General features: G+C 49.7%; 1 protein-coding gene across 1 annotated transcript; it reads left to right on the top strand.

The window, feature by feature from the left end:
- Positions 1-1,274: 1,274 nt before the first annotated feature.
- On the top strand, positions 1,275-8,458 carry LOC144149474 (B-cell receptor-associated protein 31-like). The gene is made up of 4 exons (XM_077681049.1): positions 1,275-1,383; positions 6,706-6,820; positions 8,035-8,140; positions 8,261-8,458. Exons 1-4 carry the CDS (start codon positions 1,292-1,294, stop codon positions 8,383-8,385), a joined length of 438 nt encoding a protein of 145 aa, XP_077537175.1. The 5' UTR covers positions 1,275-1,291; the 3' UTR covers positions 8,386-8,458.
- The last annotated feature ends 9,429 nt before the right edge of the window (positions 8,459-17,887 follow it).

Below are 17,887 nucleotides of genomic sequence, written 5' to 3'. Positions count from 1 at the left end.
ATTCCCGAGTTCCGGCAGCTAGCGCGTCAGGTGCTAGGGCAACGCCGTACCATCACAGGTTTCTGAAGATGCCGGTTAGTGGCGCTGCTAACGTCAGACGCAAGCACAGCTACGCGCCGGGACCGAACTATACTAGAGAAATTATTTCTAGTTCTCGCCACATACGGCGCCCCATACGTCCAGCTCAATTGCCCCAATCGGACTCCAAGATCGGAGCTCCCGTGATTCGTCACTCATAAAAATCGGCTTCTGTCTTCCTGCCTTCTACCCTACCCAAAAAATACACCAGTTTGGTGCGCCCAACGACCTTCACGCACTCCTGAAAGGCCCCTCTGCCCTGGCCTTGACATCCACTCGCGAACAGTCCTCCGCGCTCAAGCTCGTCCAACCGCATGCCCCTCTCGCCACCCCTACGCATATTCATCAGGTTAATCGATACCAGAGTCCCATGCTAAGACCGGCACTCAGGGAGACAGCAATGTCTAGCGCTTCTCTCCTCTAGTCCATCCAGTCATTTCACGAATTATTTCGGAGTTGAACTGCCCACCTAGCCGCACGCGTATCCGTAAAACAATGAAATAAAAGACCACGCATAGCCGTAAATAAATACGTGGCGTCACGCTACAGGCTACAGATGCGGTTAAAAGAGGGGCATTTGACGCATGCAGCGCCATCTAGAACGACGACTCCTGCGCATTCATCATTGCCGGTTTTAAAACGGGACTTTTATTAGCACTGTTAATTCAGTAGGCCTTGTAGGAATTCTAGCAGTTCAAAATGGTCATACTGTAATACACACTTCTACTAGCTTCTTCTGAATGAGCATTTAAATTTGCTGGAAACATTCTTATCACGTTCATTATGTCAACATATCGGCAATGTAATTTCTGTACTTCCAAGTATTCGCCCAAAAGTATTCGCCGTACTGAACGGCTGCCTTCGAAACCTCTCGATGATTTGCTAGGAGTTTCCCCGTCTGGTTGCGCTCTTATACCGGTCACGCTAGGCCATGAAATTTCCCGTGCAATTTTGCTTTAGTTCCTGGTTGCCTAATTGCGACGGGTTCGCTAAACTTAGTTGTAGCATGCCGCTGTCCGTGGACGCCCCTGAGCGGCTTGTACTTATTTGTGGCGCTTTTTTCCCACTTAGTGTTAGGAACCTTGCCGGCAGTGGTTCGTAGCAATGCATTGCTGTATCTCAACGGCGCACTAAGTGTCTGTCCAAGTGCTGCTAATTAGTTCCATGTGTGCTTCCTCTTTTCTGATATTTTTCAGACGAGAAAAAAAAAACAATGAGTATTCAGTGGACAGTCGTGGCGTCCTTCCTCTACGCGGAAATCGCCGTGGTCCTACTCCTCATGATTCCGTTCATCTCGCCAAAACCGTAAGTTTCGTTTTTAAAACAGCCACACTTCCGATAGTTCACCGAGCACTCGATACAGGTCGGTGCCGTGGTTTCGTCACGTAAAATTGGGCTTCGCGGACCGCGCGTGTTCTGCTGTGAGCTGCATGACCGATTACGTTTGCTTTTTTCCTTCTCGCCGACAAAGATGGAACAAGGTATTCAAGTCTCCGCTCTTCAAAAGCCACGAGGCCCAAGCGGACACATACTTTACTGTGATGATAGTAGCTCTGGTGGTTTTCTCCTTCGGTAACGATCTTACCCTGAAACGAGTCTTTGGTGTTAGTCATGCTGGCTGACGTAATGACGAGCATGCAGGGGCAACGGTTGGAACACTTTCGTTTCCTGGACAATTATTGCAATAGCGTTATTTGCGAAAGCAGTGCACAAAATGAGATGTTTTTCTGCATGAGCAGATCGCCCACCTTGTCAACTTGAGTAGCCAGAGAGCCATCTTTGAATACTTTTCCATGGCTTCCGAGGGTCGAGATATGGAGAACAGTGCGTGGACAGGCAATGCCTGTGCAGCAGCGATGCCCGTTCAAGGCATTGGCACTCCATGAAAACCGTAGGGAGTTGGAAGTTGCGGAGGATTTCTGCGTGAGGGTTGCCGCAACAACCGATAACGTTGGATCTGCGAGGAACAGCCAAGCTCCTCGTTCCCGTGAAGAACGTATGGATGTTCTCTTTTCAATGGAAGAATTAGAGGCAGCCCTGACATCCTGCAGGCGTCGTTCTTCACCGGGTCATGATGGAGTAACGTACTCCACCTTATGCCACCTAGGTCCTGGAGCTCGACAAGCGCTTCTGGACCTATTTAACCAGACATGGACAGATGGTGTCGTACCCCCACAGTGGAAAACAAGCCGTCTCGTTCCATTGCTAAAGCCTGGCAAAACTCCCTTTGATCTGGCATCGTACCGTCCTATTGCCCTGGCAAGCTGCCTTGGCAAAGTCATGGAAAGAATAATCTTCACGCGGCTACAGTGGTTCCTCGAATACCACAACGCATATCCGGAGGCTATGGCCGGTTTTCGACGAGGGCGTTCTTCTATTGACTGTGTGGTAGATTTAGTCACGTTTGTACAGCAAGAAAAAAGCCGCAAACGGCTCTCAGCAGCCCTCTTTCTCGACGTCAAGGGGGCCTATGATAACGTGCTTCACGAGTCAGTACTAGACGCCCTTCAGCACTTTGGACTCGGTGGCAGAATTTACAAATGGATACACAGCTTCTTGTCCGAAAGATCATTTTTTGTAATGACAGAAGACGGCCCAACATCGCAGCACATCATCAAACGTGGTGTTCCTCAAGGTGGGGTGCTAAGCCCAACCCTCTTCAACCTAGCGATAATCGGGCTTGTCCATGCTCTACCGAAGACTGTCCGTATATCCATTTACGCCGATGACATCTGCCTCTGGGATTCGGCTGTTAATCGACCTCAGCTGCGAGCACGGCTTCAAAAAGCGGCCAATGTGACGAGGGCATACCTCCGAAAGCAAGGACTCAGTATTGCTAGTGAAAAGTGCGCGGTCGTTGCGTTTACCCGCAAAACCATGTCCCGATATCCCATAACCATCAATGGAAAGTCGATACCTTACTCCAGAAATCACAAATTTCTTGGCGTGATCATCGACAGGGACCTGTCATGGAGCGCACATGTGTCTTTCTTAAAGAAGAAACTCACCGCCATCGCCCACATTTTCAAATTTCTCGCTGGAAAGACGTGGGGAACATCGGTCAGACGAATGCTGCAACTGTGCCAGGCACTCTTCTTGGGAGTTTTGCGCTACAGCTTGCCAGCGATATCCGGTACATGCTCCACTAACCTTCGGGCGATCCAGAGCATCCAAGCGCAGGCTCTCCGCACGTGTCTTGGTTTGCCACGATGTGCTTCAACAGTGGGCACATTATACATTGCCCAAGACTATCCTACAGCAACTTATGTGACCACTGAGACGCTACGCCTACACATCAGGCTCCTCACGAGGCTACCATGTCACCACCTTGCGCAGCTTCCTCAGAGTCGACCACGCTCTTCCTTTGCAGCCATTGTCGCAGCGCACAGGGCTGAGGTACCGTCAGACTACACGCCTGCGGTCACACCGTCCTCCCCGTTGTGGTGCCTGGCAACACCGGACGTTCGTCTGCATGTTCCGGACATTGGAAAAAAGGCCGACTTACCACCACTCGCTCTCAGACAGTTTTCTATGCAGTTACTGTACGAACAACACAATGACCGGAAGCATGTATACACAGACGGTTCTGTGACGTCCTCGAGCTCGGCAGGTGCGGTGGTTATACCATCAGAATCAACCAAGATTCGATTCCGTGTCGCCCATGTGACGAGCTCGACGGCTACTGAACTTGCAGCCATCCGTGAAGCTCTTCAATACATCATGGAAGCATCTCCCCAAAAATGGTCCATTTTTACCGACTCCAAAGGCGCCCTGCAAAGCTTCCGAGCAGCCCTGCGCTACGGTCCTTTGCACCAACTAGTGACAGAAATTCGGGAATTATTTCACCAGGCTGTCATAAAGGGCCATAATATTGTATTTCAGTGGCTGCCAAGTCACTGTGGAATCACCGGCAATGTCTCGGCTGATGCAGCTGCCCGGACAGGCCATGACAGTGAAAGGACCAGCTTGCTTCCGCTTGCAAGGACTGATGCCGCTAGGCTGCTTCGTCAGTTCACGCGGAGGACCTCCATTACTCAATGGAATACACCGGACTTTGTGCACCCGCGCCTCCACAAGCAGGACCCTCTACTCCAGCGTCGTCTTCCGTGTGGGCTGACTCGATCACAGTCTAGTTTACTTTGTAGGCTGTGGTTGGGAGTGGCCTTCACGAAAGCCTACTCCTTCCTCATCGGGATGGCCAGTAGTGCCCACTGCGACGCCTGCGACGTTGAAGAGACAATCGACCATGTGCTTTGTTGTTGCCCCGAGTATTCATCGTAAAGACGCGTTTTGGCAGCCGAGCTCAGAAGATCGGACACTCAACAGTTCAAGCTAGAGACTATTCTAGGACAAAGACCCCTGCAATCGACTTCGCAGAAGGCAACAAAAGCCCTTCTGCGTTTAATGAAGGACACAGGTTTAGCTGAGAGACTCTAGTGCCCACGAAGGGACTAAAGTGTGTGCGCGACCCCGCTCCTATCCCCCCTTTTTCGCCTGCCATCTCTTTTATCCCCTGAACACCCCTTCCCCATGCCGAGTAGCAATCCGGGATCTAAGCCTGAATAACCTCTCGGCCTTTCCTTTCGCTTTTCTCCTCCTCCTCCTCCTTCCCTTGGGATACAATTCACCATTTCCGCAATACAACAACCTAGAGAATTATTTTTTTTTTCACTCCCAGAGAATACTGACAATATGTTACATATCCCCCTTGCCGGCCTTCGAATATCAGCAATGTTCGCCCTTCTTGAGGTGCACGAACCATTTGGCCCTAGGTTTGAAGCTGCATAATGGTTTGGTAGCCTGGATTAACAAACTACTGATAGAAGTGTCGTATTCAATGAACAAACGTTTTAGAAACTCTGCAGGTATAACAAATCGTTGAATTTGACCATGATGTAACATCAGGGGACAAATAATTCTATACCGCAGGAGTGAGTGGCCAGCTGTGTCGGAAGCTGAGTGGCACGTGTCGGGGGCTCACCTGGTATTACAGTCAACTCCTAGTATCCTGCCGGGGCAGAATTTTGGCAGACCAATTCATGATGTACTCTCACAGTCCTTTTGCTCCCCAATGTCCGGCACGATTGCTTGCTCAAAGGCTCTTAGCCTAGCGCAGTAACGGCCTCAAGGTAATGCTTTGAAAAGCATAGCTTTCTAGCAAAGCGGCGAGCAGTGCAGGACTTAGTGCCGTCTGGCGAACGGCTCGTAGCCGTGGAAGGCTCACAGCTAGCTCACTGCTGTGCTTTTTGCATATCTAGTTTTCCAGTAGTACTAGCACTGCCTTCTCTCGCGGTACAGTGGGCTCCCTGTCGACCGACCGTGCAGGCAGATGCTTGCCGCAGTCGCACGTGTGGCGACGTTTCCGCCTGCAGAGGCGCTCCGCGTTTTTCAGCGTTATTCGTACCCTGTAAACGACGCACTATACCCCCAACTCAGCTAAGCTTGTGTGACGGGTGGCGATGGTCGACATTCGTTCCAACTAAGATTCGCGCCGCTCGCCGGAATAGCACCTGCGTTTCCCCCAGAGCAGGGAACGCTGATTGGCTACAGCATTTAAAGGGCCCCACCAATCGACGGAACGGAAATCAGCGAAAAGGGACGCAAAACACGAGGAGAGACGAAGCAGCACGGCGCTGGGCTAGCAACTGAAATTTAATAAAACAAACCGACACCCTGTGAACAACCAAGCCAACACATGCCCCAGCACGTACGCGTGAAACGAATGAAAATGCTAATGTTCACTTAACTACCTCTGCTTTCGTATCAACACCACTCAAGTTTGAAGGAAGCCAATTTCTTTATTGCTGAGGGTGATAGACGCGCACTAAAGCAGTTGCCTTCCTGCTGTTGTCTTATGAAGAACGCCCCCAGTACAGGAGCCACAGCAGAACCAATGCAGATACCTTTCTTTTGGATGTAAGTGCGGTCTGAACTACTGTTCAGAACTACTGAAAAAATGAACTACTGTTGAAGAGCGATACAAAGCCACCAGCTCAAGAAGTGCTTCGACATTGACACCACACCCATTCTGAAATTTCACCACGCCCGTTTCATCTATACGGTCACGGCATAAAAGGCCCAAAATACTATGAAGAAGCACCTACCTATGAGCACCCACCCACCAAGGAAGAAGACTCCTACTGCAAGTAAGCTGAACAAAAACTGCTAAAGCACACACCTGTGACCTTTCAATGCTGTTTTGATATTTCTTCAGAGGGATGCTCGCATGTAAGTGCGGTCTCTAAAATGAACTACTGTTGTAGAGAGATACAAAGCCACCAGCTCAAGAAATGCTTCGACATTGACACCACACCCATTCTGAAATTTCACCACGCCCGTTTCATCTATGTTCATGGCCTAAAAGACCCAAAATACTGTGAAGAAGCACCTACCTATGAAGAAGCACCTGCCCACCAAGGAAGAAGACTCCTACAGCAAGTAAGCTGAACAAAAACTGCTAAAGCGCACACCTGTGACCTTTCAATGCTGTTTTGGGATTTCTTCAGAGGGATGCTGACACATTTTTTCAGCACGGCAAATAAACCCACACAGTTAGCAGGATCTGCATCCGAAGCAAACATCAGTCTTGTGTGTGCAGCAAAAGTGACGCGTGTACTTGTCTTTCAGAGTGATCCGCCGGCTGGTGACGCTAATCTGCGCTCAGGCCCTCCTCCTTGCCGTCAGCGAGGCGCCCATGAAGCAGGCTCAGTCCGCAACCGAGGCTGCTCAGCCTCACCTCAAGGTTTGTTGTTTCGCCATCCTGGCTCGTTTCTTAGACTACACCCGGTCACTTTTCATTCTGATGTGGCATTAAATAATTATGCACTGCTTCAGTAGCATACCTCTTGATTACAATCTTTTATGCGTGTAGGCAGTCTTTTTTTCCGCTACTTCTGATGGAAGAGAGTGTTGGGTCACGTGACCGCATGCAGGTGGGGACATGTGTAGGATTGATTGGTTCTTGTGAGCAATCAATGGTTCATATTAATTATTTTGAAAGGGGTTTTCGCTCCATATTTTTATTGCTGCACTTCCTTTATGTACATATGTATATATATTTGATGTGTTGCTGCCATTTCATTATGAATCTGCCTCACTTCTACGCCTGTACCATCGACCACCACCTGCTGTGGAATTTTAGATGCAGAGCATCTGATTCACAGTTTAAAGGAGGCGTTGACTCGACTTGTCCCTCCGGCGTCGTCGTCGTTGTCGGCGTTGTCCACCCCTCTGCCATTCTCCTCGCCGCGCAAGCTGCGCTCTCCGCCGCTCACCCCCTCTCCTCTCCGATAACGAACACTCTGTCGCGAGGGGCATGGATTGGATTTGATTTGATTGGATTGGATTCGGTTGGATTGGATTGAATTCGGTTGGATTGGATTTGGGTTGGATTGGATTAAAGTGGATTGTGTTGGATTGTGTTGCGTCATAGCCGCGGCACGTTGCGTCATAGCCGCGGCAGACGCGCTGGGGCCGGCGCATGTGCAGTACTCTCTCTTCCGCGGTTTCCTCTCCTTCGGGCGCGCTGCGCATATAACCGGTGTGCCCTTTTCCGGCGAAGCAACATCCACGCTTGGCTCAAACACCTAGAGTCCACGCCGCTTTACAAGTACGCCAACGTCGTCATCGACTGGGACCGGCTTACGCAGTCCCCTCAACGTTATGCGCGCTATAAAACGCGTTCCCTTCGCCGCTCCGCCTATATGCGTCGCATCTACACAGGGGTTCCCGCGAGGGGAGGTGGGAGTTTTTTCTACTTGCTCCCCCTTTATGTAATACCCTGCAAGGGGCCCTTAAGGGTATAATAAATAATGATGATGTTGATGAGGATGAGTAACTTCTAATGGTTGCACACTTGCTTGCGTGTCCTCTTGTGACGCCTTTTAATGGTTAATTGGCGTCCTGTTTCATGGCTCGGGTGGGATAATTCCGTATTGCTGCCTCCCCGCACCACAGAAGAGCGGCGATAGTGCCAATCAGAACAACGAGGGCAATGTCACGGCTGACGCACTCGAGAAGGAAGTCAAGGAGCTGAAGAGTCAGCTGGAAAAGGCCCGCAAAGGTAGTTTGGCTGCAGAGACGGACCGGCCGTCTCCAAGCTTGTTTCTTTCGTGACCTAGCAGAAATTAAAATGATATGCTTCCCTGCATACAAAGGTGAATATTTTTCTACTTACCGGCAGATTTGCACCACCTGACCTCGTACAGCAACGCCCCGAAGGTGCAGGCCGAGAACCTGAGCAAGGAGCACGACCGACTGTGCGACGAGCTGGCCAAGGTCCAACAGGCAATTTCGAAAATTGGCTGACTTTGGGTTGCCACACTCGCGCAGCCCACTACCACCGGCTTACTGAATCTCCAAGACCCCTATGTAGGAGGTACGGAGAGGTCCTGTCCGTAATCTATGACCTTATTCCATGCGGGGCACTCGACACAACACGACGCAAACACTTCCCAGAACTTCAAAAACAACATATTCCACTAGCCTGTCATACTTTCTAGCTGACCACCCCATGTTTTTTGTCGTGTGCGTTTTAGTTTTTGTCAGAAAAACAATTTTTACACCTCATTTTGTACCAACCATATTCTTACACCTGGTCCTATACACCACTCATCTCATTCATATTTTAAGCTATTTTATTCTTCAACCTGGCCAGCCATCTTACTTGCATGTGCACCCTTTTATTGGAACCACCAAATAAGGTGGCTAAAATACTTACTTGCATTCGGCATAAGTTTATTAGTACCTTTTTAGCTATGTTTGCCTTTTTATTGGCTTGCGCTAGTAAAAACCAACCATCAACCACCAACCAGCCATCACCAACCATAGAATCAAGTGCAAGTAGTGTGGGAGGGGATAACATACAATAGGCCGGTATAGACCTACAAGAGTTTGAAGCAAGGATGTCCTCTTTCTCCGCTGCTGTTCATGATCTACATGGCGCGGTTAGAGAGGAAGCTAGAAGTCAGTATGCTGGGGTTCGACTTATCATACATGAAAAACTGGCAGGTGGTAGAACAACGGGTTCCAGGACTAATGTATGCAGACGACATCTTGTTGATGGCGGACAACCGGATAAGTATGCAGGGCTTGATGGATATATGCGGTGAAGAAGCGACACACCTAGGACTATCCTTTAGCAAAGAAAAATCGGGGATCATGGTCTTCAACGACAGCGCGGAGCACAAAACAGCATCAGTGCAGCAAATGGAAATACCATTGGTGAAAGAGCATAAATAATTAGGAGTATGGCTGAACGACAGCGAAGATTACACGCGCGCGCATAGAAAGACTGAACGCTGCTATAATGAAGCATAGAGCCCTCTGGGGATACAGCAGATACGAGGTGGTAAGGGGAGTCTGGAAAGGGGTCATGGTACCAGGATTAACTTTCGCAAATTCGGTTCTGTGCATGAAACTAGAGACCCAAGCGGGCCCGGAGGTAAATCAGAGGGCAGTAGGCAGATTGCCCATAGGGGCCCACAGCAAAACTACAAATGAAGCGGTGCAGGAGGATATGGGCTGGTCGTCTTTCGAGGCGAGGGAGGCGCAGAGCAAGATAAAGTTTGAGGAGCGACTTCGTGACATGGAGGACGAAAAATGGGCCGCAAGGGTGTTTAAGTACCTGTATATGAGGAGCGTGGACACGCGGTAGAGACGGAGGACCAGACAGCTGACCAAGCGGTACGGAAAGTCGGTAGGGGAAAGTGGGGTTTACACAACAGTTAAAAAGCAAGTAAAGGCAGCAGAGACGACGAAGTGGGCACAGAGAATGGAAGCGAAAAAAAACCATGGAGAGTTATAGGGCAGAGAAACGGGAAATTAAGAAGGAGGGATTCTATGGCAATACGAGAGGCAGTGCTTTGCTCTTCGAGGCACGGGCTGGGTGCCTGAGAACCCGGGCATACACGGGTATCTACAGGCAGAAGGATGAAACGTGTGCATGCTGTGGCAGTGATCGGGAAACTATAGACCATATTGTCAGGGGCTGCACAGAGATACGACCACCGCGGGGTGAGGGGGAACGATGCTGGCGGAGGCTTTGGGATTTTGGGCGAGGGGGAACCTCAGCATCAGGGCCATAGAGGTGACGACGAGGCGACTGGAGTGGTGGTGGAGGAAAAGTAGGGAAGGATGTGTACGCAGGTGGAGTAGTCATACGGAGGAGAATTGAGAACAGCGAAGGGAGAAAAAAAGGGGGTGGGAGCGATGAGTTTAAAACAGGAAAGATGGGGAGACGGGAGGAAGGAAGCAAATCTATTAGGTTAGATGGAAGAAGGACAAGTAAGCGCAATAAAAAAGGCAAGTCGGTTGCTGACAACCGACGCCTCGATTCAAAGGGAGAGCCACTAATCATCATCATCATCATCATCAGAGAGGAGGAAGTGGGGGTGGTGGTCGGCTTCGGTTTTTCCGCCAAAAAACCCGAGGGGACGCTCTCTCGGGTTCGGACCAACGAGGGAGGCATAAGTAGGCCACCCCCGCTCCGTCGACCAGGGTCCCTTTGTTGGAGTATCCCCAACCCCGGGTAAGCCTGACCGACCTTTCTATTTTTTTATGTTCGCGGAATCAGATCTAGCCAGTGTGTATTTGTACGCTTTAGTTATTCAATAAATGTATTTGGTCGAGTCCGGATCTCCGTTTTCGCCCGAACCCGCCGTGGCCGCTGTCCAGCGCGCCGCGGGTTGTGATCGCTATCTTTCCCGCGCGGGAGCCGCTAGGAGAAGCCCACTTGCCAGGCTGAGCGAGTAAGGCGACCCCCTAAGGTCTCCTCGAAGAACATGAAATCCTGCAAGGAAGCGAGGCAGCGCGAGATGTAAAAAAACTCCCAGGAAAGGGTTGTGGTCCCAAAATGGAAAATTTTAGCTAAGGATAACCTTCACGCGATGCATGAAAACCCTTCTAAGCTTTCGGTAATTTTTAGGCTGGTGGTTGTTTTCTTAGATTCCAATAAAATGAGGAACTGATGTCGGGAGAGGCTTATTGGAAATGCGGCGTACATTATTGGAAATGCATTATTGGAAACGCATTATTGGAAATGCGGCGTACATGAAGTCAGCCTGCGTCTGAAATGCACATGTGTGTGAATATGTATTCTAAATGGCGCCAGGAGCTACGCCGGGTGGTGAAAATGCTAATATCAATATTACTCCACGGGACGTCTTGTCAACTCAGCTACCACCCCTACCAACAACATAACAGCAGAAAAAGAAATTGCAATCCCCTTGGCCGCCCACAACGATCTAGAGTACGTGACAATCCTGACAGACTCCCAGACCGCTTGCCGCCACTACCAAGCTGTACAAATCTCGGCCATTGCCCTCCGCATTATTTCCCAACGATCGACGCCAATTCCCGACATCCGCATCGTGTGGACACCGGGTCACACGGCTCTCCCTGGGAATGAGGCGGACCACGCCTCTGCCCGCGCCCACACCCCGGGCGCGTGTATGCGTTTCCCAGCAAGTACAGCCAGCCGTCATCTGAGCTTGCTATGGGGTTTATACCGCAGCATAAGCGTACCTAAAGCATGCAAAACTATCCGAACAGAAATAAATAACAGCCAAAACAGACTTACAATGGTTAAAAACCACGGTGTTTAAAAATATTTAACAGAAATAGCCGAAACCGACCTAAAATAGGGCAAACCCACAAAAACGTACAAGCAGCAGTAGTTGAAACAGACCAAAGCAACGAAAACATCCGAAATCCAATTTATAATGCATAAAGATGTCATAACTAGATTATATGCGTTACAACAAATGTTAAATTCAAATATGACAAACCCTTGAAAATAAAAAAAAGCGGTAACGGGATTTGAACTCGGGTTAGGATCTTTGCTTTGCAGGTGCGGAACTACTACAGTACGAGGGCAAGCGGTTGTGAGCGGTTAAATTGAGGGCCACAAGCAGGTGGACATAGCTTCAAACATGCCCCTAGATGGCGCCATGCGTCAAATGGCTGTGCTGACTGGGAAACGCCTATACGCACCCCGGGCACCCTCGGAAGATGATGACCCAAGTGCTTCTCCGCCCATACCCCTCCGCTAAGCTGACATCTTAGCCCATTTACACCGACAACGCCAGCACTTCTCTCCACCCCATCCGAACCTTCCCAAGACTGACGAGTACATCTTACGGCGGCTGCAAACCAACGCCTTTCCCCATGGCACACACCTTCATGCTACTTATCCCGCACAGTACTCTCCAAAATGCAAACACTGCCAATCCCCACGCACCCTATACCACATGGTGTGCGAGTGCCACCTAACCCCAACTCTACCCCCCCTTCCCAACCCAACCCTTGAACAGTGGGAGAGCCAGCTGGCTGGCGGCGACCTGGGTGATCAGCAAGAGCTGATATCCCGGGCGCAACTGGCCGCACGTGTCCTGGGCCTCCTGGACTGAGGACGCCTCCCGCAAGAGAGGAACGGCTCAGCTAACTCCGTTCCAGCTCAATAAAACGTTTTCACCACCAGCAAGAAGTTGGCGCGCGTTTTAATAATTTTTATGACAGGAGATGAGAAGATCATGAAGACGAGTTTGTGGCAGCAAGGTAGGTTCTCTGCAGGCTTCCTGCCGATGGGGAAAGGGGGTGGCTACCTTTTTGCTCTGTTTATGGTTGGGGTTCCGTCCTTTTCTTGTTTTACGTATGCGAAAAAATCAGGTCTAAACAGTGATGCAGAATTATTTGATTCTTTGCAAGTGCCTAAACGTCTAATTTCTTGGATATGCAAGTTTGAGCGTATTACTAATCACCAGGCGTCATTTTAAGGTCATGACACTCTCGGGTAGATAATAGAGGTTTCTGAATTATTTGCAGCAGTGCGACCATCGTATAGGCCACGTCTGCGTTCGCACAGCCCTGCCTCTGTCGGCGCTCCAAAGTATAGTTCCGAAGTGAGACGAAAATTAAGCCATCTAGCGGTCACCATTATAGACAAAAAAAAAACTCAATTGAACACATTTTTAAGGAAACGAATATTAGCCATTCCGCTGTGTGAAGCTGACGCACCAGCAAAGCCTGAGCATCCAAAGAAAACCACACACAATCACTTCGAACGCGGACAAAGAGAGAGAGCGGTGCGAACGTAGACGCGGTTCGCACAGGTGCAAATCTTTGTGTAACCTTTGTTTTCTACCTGAGTGTCTTCTGATCTATAAATGGTACCTATGGAAAACTAATCTTGTAAAAATGCATATCAAAGTAAGGAGAGAGGAGTCGAAATCATGTATGGATTTTCAAAATGGTGCCTTGAAAACTCCTATACTCGAAATGTATATCCAAGTGATAATTAGGCAAGAGTAATAGCATGTAACGCAAATGGTTTCAGGAGGACCCTCTTTGGCAGCATAGTTCTGAAGAGAAATTGCGCAAGCTGTTCAAGAGGTGCGGAAGCGTCTTTTGCAGGCTTGGGTTAGTTAAGTTCTGCGCCAACGCCGCCTGTATATTCATTGCCTAACGCGACGCCCGCTTTCCAATGAGAACGGTAGGGCACGACCTCCGCGATCGGCTGCCGGCGGCGCGCGCGCCGCCGGTAGCCGATCGCGGAGGCCACGGGTAGGGACGCTAAGTTCAGGCACTCATCCGCCATGTGGCGCGCGCCAGCGGACGTCCCGCCTTGCGTCACTGCTCGCGAGTCACGAACGCCATAGAGTTTCTCAATATGAGAAACTCTATGATGAACGCCTCACCCCCTTCTACGGCATGTGTGCGTCAGTCTGACTGTTGGGTTTCAAGACCCGTTTCCCTCAGATCTGAGCCGCGACGAGGCGCTAGCTCTCGGGCGAACTGGGGATCTTGTTCGGCGTTTCCCTCGGTTCATACGTGCTGCATTTTTCGAAAGATGACTGATGGAGGCGGAACTGAAATAGTGTAAGAATATATTAATTTTCGGGTAGACAAACAGCAAACACAAAAACGATATTTTCAAGATGGTAGAGCTAATATTTTACTGGTATTTTTCTCCCATGAGGATTTATTGGAGAAAAAATTGCCAGCACCTTTTGCTTGTAAATTTCAGACAAAACGATAAGCAGCTGAGGGGCCAGCCAGGCTATCCGGGCGCTTATACACTATAGTCCCCAATTTTAAACCTACGTACCGATGCGGTGAGCGAACAGCGTGGACCAAATAAGGCGGTAATTAGGCGGAGACAGAAGGGGAAAATGCGCCACTCAGAAAATTTCAGCGCCCGTGATCCAAGTAGGTAAGCGCGCAAAGCCGGCATCAGCCTGCGGCAGCACAAGTGGTTTTGCGTCCGCCGTGGAGCAGGCGGTTTTATCAGCGACATGCCAGACAGACAGGCATGGTGATAAATAAGAAAGCGTAGGAGCGCCGCCTGGGAATAGCTAGACAAACTGTCAGCTATTTTGCATAGTGTCCGAGAAGCGGCGCTGGCTGGCGGACATAAAAGCACGCAGAAAGTATGGTCCCTAGAAATAATTTTCTAGGGACCATACAGAAAGGCTACGGAGCGGGAAAGGGTAGGAGAGAGCAACAGGAGAGTGGCTGTTTGGCCATTTTTTGCTCACGCGTGAGGCAATTTTTATACAGGCGGCGTTGTGTGCGCAATGGGCGTCAATCCCGAATGAAAATACGCGCCTTCTGGTCGTGTGTAACTACTTCATACGGCAAGCCGGTAGAAGCTAGCGGTGATTGTGCAAGTTGTCGTCGCTCTGATGGATTTCGCCTCCCCTACCTAAAATATGTCGCGACTTTGCCAAAGGCATAAATCAGAATTTATTCTTAATTCTAGCGCCTGTAACAGCGATGCATCTTTGTGGCCAAATGCTGACGAACAATGGGCGGGTTCTCACTCCAAAGAAAATGCTCAGCAAAAATGTTACGGAGGTGCGACAGTTCGGCAACGTGGGATCACCGCATTTTGTAGAGTTGTAAAACCGCATTTGTTTATAAAGGTCTTCAAATCACTGCAAATGGGAATGAATAAGACCGCTATGAACCCCTAACGGCTGCTGTCATCGTAACAGGCCAGCAATACTGAGTGGGTATGTTGTCTGTACTATGTTATTCAGCCTCACCGTTCGGTTACCTTAACGGTGGGCCTAACGACGTGCCAAGTAAAATCACACTCATAGGTACAGCTGTGGGTGCCGGTTCGCGGTTTGAAGCCTAACGTTAGGGTTAACGCCGGCATGCCTCGTACCCAATAGGGAGGTCAGCCCTTCCCATATCGGCCTCAGCCGCCATTTGCACATTTTGATGAGAGGTTGATAGCTACGCACAGCCAATAGAATTTCAATGACAACTTGCAAGAGGCGCGCTCACGCATTGAGATGAGTGGTCCACGTGAAGACTGCGATTAAAACGATAAGGCTGTTGCCTACGATGAGTTGCGAGAAGTGTCGCCTCCAGGTGAACGTCCAGGTCCATGTGGAAGCTGACGCCGAAGTTGTCGACATCGGTGAAGTACTTGACCAGCCCGCTCCACTTCCACGGTGACACCGTTCATCGAGCGAACCTGTTGAGATAGAAAGGAAAGTGATAGACTCACATAAGGCTATAGCTCTGTTTATGTGTACAAACAAGCATGTGCGATTACTAGGTGCGGAGTGCCTTAGGACCGCACAATGTCCGCCCGCGTCCGTGCGCATAGCATTTACAATCACAAAAAATCACACAGGCACCGGCAGGATTCCAGCCTGTGGATGGTAGACCAAACAGAGGTAGCGTCAGTCGTATTACCCATTGGGCTACGACCGCGAGTTAGTACCCGAGAGTCAAACGGCTTACTCCCTCGCTTGAAACGGTACGGAGTACCTTAGGACCTCCCAATGTCCGTCCGCGTCCATCCGAGCGTACACCACCATCAAGCGAAATTCGATTCGAGCCGTGAGTTGCAGTTTCGTTTAGGGAATAATCAAGATGCAACTCACGGCTCAAATCGAATGACGGTTGGGGTGCAAATCGGATGTCACTCGGGGCGCAACATAGATGTTATTTCGAGTCCCCGTACTCCGCACCCTCTCCATCATCCACAGAGTGGAGATGCTGCCATTTTGTTTAACTTCTGCTGTATGGAATGGAATTCTCTTTTTCGCACAAATCGTACAACGAGCACACCAGGCTTTGTACATGACTGATGCTAGTATCGACTTCCGACTACCCGGTATGGCAGTGACAGTAGGCGTACCAGCCTAGTGCTATACCGGCCACATTGATGTCCCTTATATTAACCAGTCGACATAAAAGTGTAACTGCCCTACGACGTAAGAAACCACGTATACCATTCAAGCGGTCTGTTATCAGTTTCGATCATCCTAGCAGTCGTACCTGATCGGTCCCAGGACTGCTAGCCGGATGGTGGTCATGTTAATGTCCTGTTTTACATTGTTCAGTGTACCCTGCCCTGGAGAAGAAAATTGAAGCCATAATTCCACCCTGTCAAGGTGGAATTCCAGAGAGGCAGTCACTGAGGTGCCGAGGTGTTCGATCTGTAGTCCCCCGTTCCTTCTGCAGCTGCTGCCTGATCAGTGGCCGGATGTGCACGCGGTAGTGGCGTGACCTTCCCTCTCCCTCCACCGCAGCGGTGCCGGCGCCACACTCTTTCCGCCTCACCCCCTTCCATCCGCAGCTGTCCGAACGCCCATAGAGTTTCTCACTCTATTGAGAAACTCTATGCGAGCGCCATGTCCTCGATATTGGCCAGGAGATCGTCCTATAAAGCTTTCCATTCGTTAATCTTTCATAAGATCTGGACATGTCCTGGGCTGTGTTGGGAATGCGCAGTTACATATTCCTGTCGACTGCGCCAATTATTGGGCCGCTAGCACAGCCCACTGATAAAATGGCAGCTTACAGGGCGTAGAAGTTGAAAAAGTCTATAGGTGGCGCCGCTTGAAGGGGCCCTGAAGACAAAATACAAGTTTGGTTCATTAGAAAGACTGCTCTGTTGTGATAACAATGATACCGATTTCATCGCAAACTTCGGAAAAATAACGGAGATATTAAAGAAAACGCGTGGAGGAGCGGCGACTCGCTAGCCAGTTTCCGGCAACTTTTCTATGACGTCAAAGAATCTTGTTTGGGCGATTGACGGCGGCCGAACTGATCAATCGCCAGGAAACACTGGACGATTGTAGTGGGCCACTAGTTCCCTGTGATCGAATCACTTGAATGCTAACCTGCAGTTAAAATACTGAAAATTATGTTTTTAGTGATGGCCCATGTGACGTCACTCTTGCCGATAACACGTCGCTGTGGCGCGAAATTTGAAAGTTAAGTATTTCTTGCGTTTTTATCTGTTAAAAAACGTCTTTCGTGGCCGGAATGGGGCTGCGTGAGGTACTGAAGCCTAACTCTTTCAAGTTAACCAAAGTTGTATTTTGTCTACATGGACCCTTCAAGTCAGGGGGCGCAACGGTTAAATTTCAATAGAGGGGAAACAAACGACAAAAATACATGGGTTTCTATCGGGCACTAGTCGGTCAAACAAGATTCCTTTATGTACGCGGAAATTATGCGCAGTTCGGCAGTGGGAATCTACGAAATACACATCAGGCATTAGCCTGCATTGCTTTCCGCAGCCGGAAACCCAACGCAAGCTCTGGATATCAAAGCTGAAATTTTGAAGGAACGTTGGACTCGGTCTGTAGTACTTCAGGCAGAGTGCACATCTCAGGCGGAAAGGATCATAACAGCGCAGAAATGGCCACAGACACGAAAAGCCGACCCAAAAGGCTTTGCAATCATTCGCGGCAGTGAAAAGACTGACTTTTTAAAAATAACAGCTGTTCCGTCGGGCAATTTACCTGTAGTGAACACGACAAGCCGCCGAAAGTTGCAA

The sequence above is a fragment of the Haemaphysalis longicornis genome, unplaced genomic scaffold (genome assembly GCF_048455015.1).
Source record: "Haemaphysalis longicornis isolate Haplotype H1 unplaced genomic scaffold, Haemaphysalis longicornis Haplotype H1 scaffold_8, whole genome shotgun sequence".
In the NCBI taxonomy this organism is placed as follows: Eukaryota; Metazoa; Arthropoda; class Arachnida; order Ixodida; family Ixodidae; genus Haemaphysalis; species Haemaphysalis longicornis.
This window is presented reverse-complemented; position numbering and strand designations above follow the sequence as displayed.

Coding starts and splice junctions, on each gene's coding strand:
- LOC144149474 (XM_077681049.1), top strand. CDS start 1,292: ATGAGTATTCAGTGGACAGTCGTGGCGTCCTTCCTCTACGCGGAAATC. Junction 1,384..6,705: donor CCGTTCATCTCGCCAAAACC/GTAAGTTTCGTT, acceptor CTTGTCTTTCAG/AGTGATCCGCCGGCTGGTGA. Junction 6,821..8,034: donor CTGCTCAGCCTCACCTCAAG/GTTTGTTGTTTC, acceptor CCCGCACCACAG/AAGAGCGGCGATAGTGCCAA.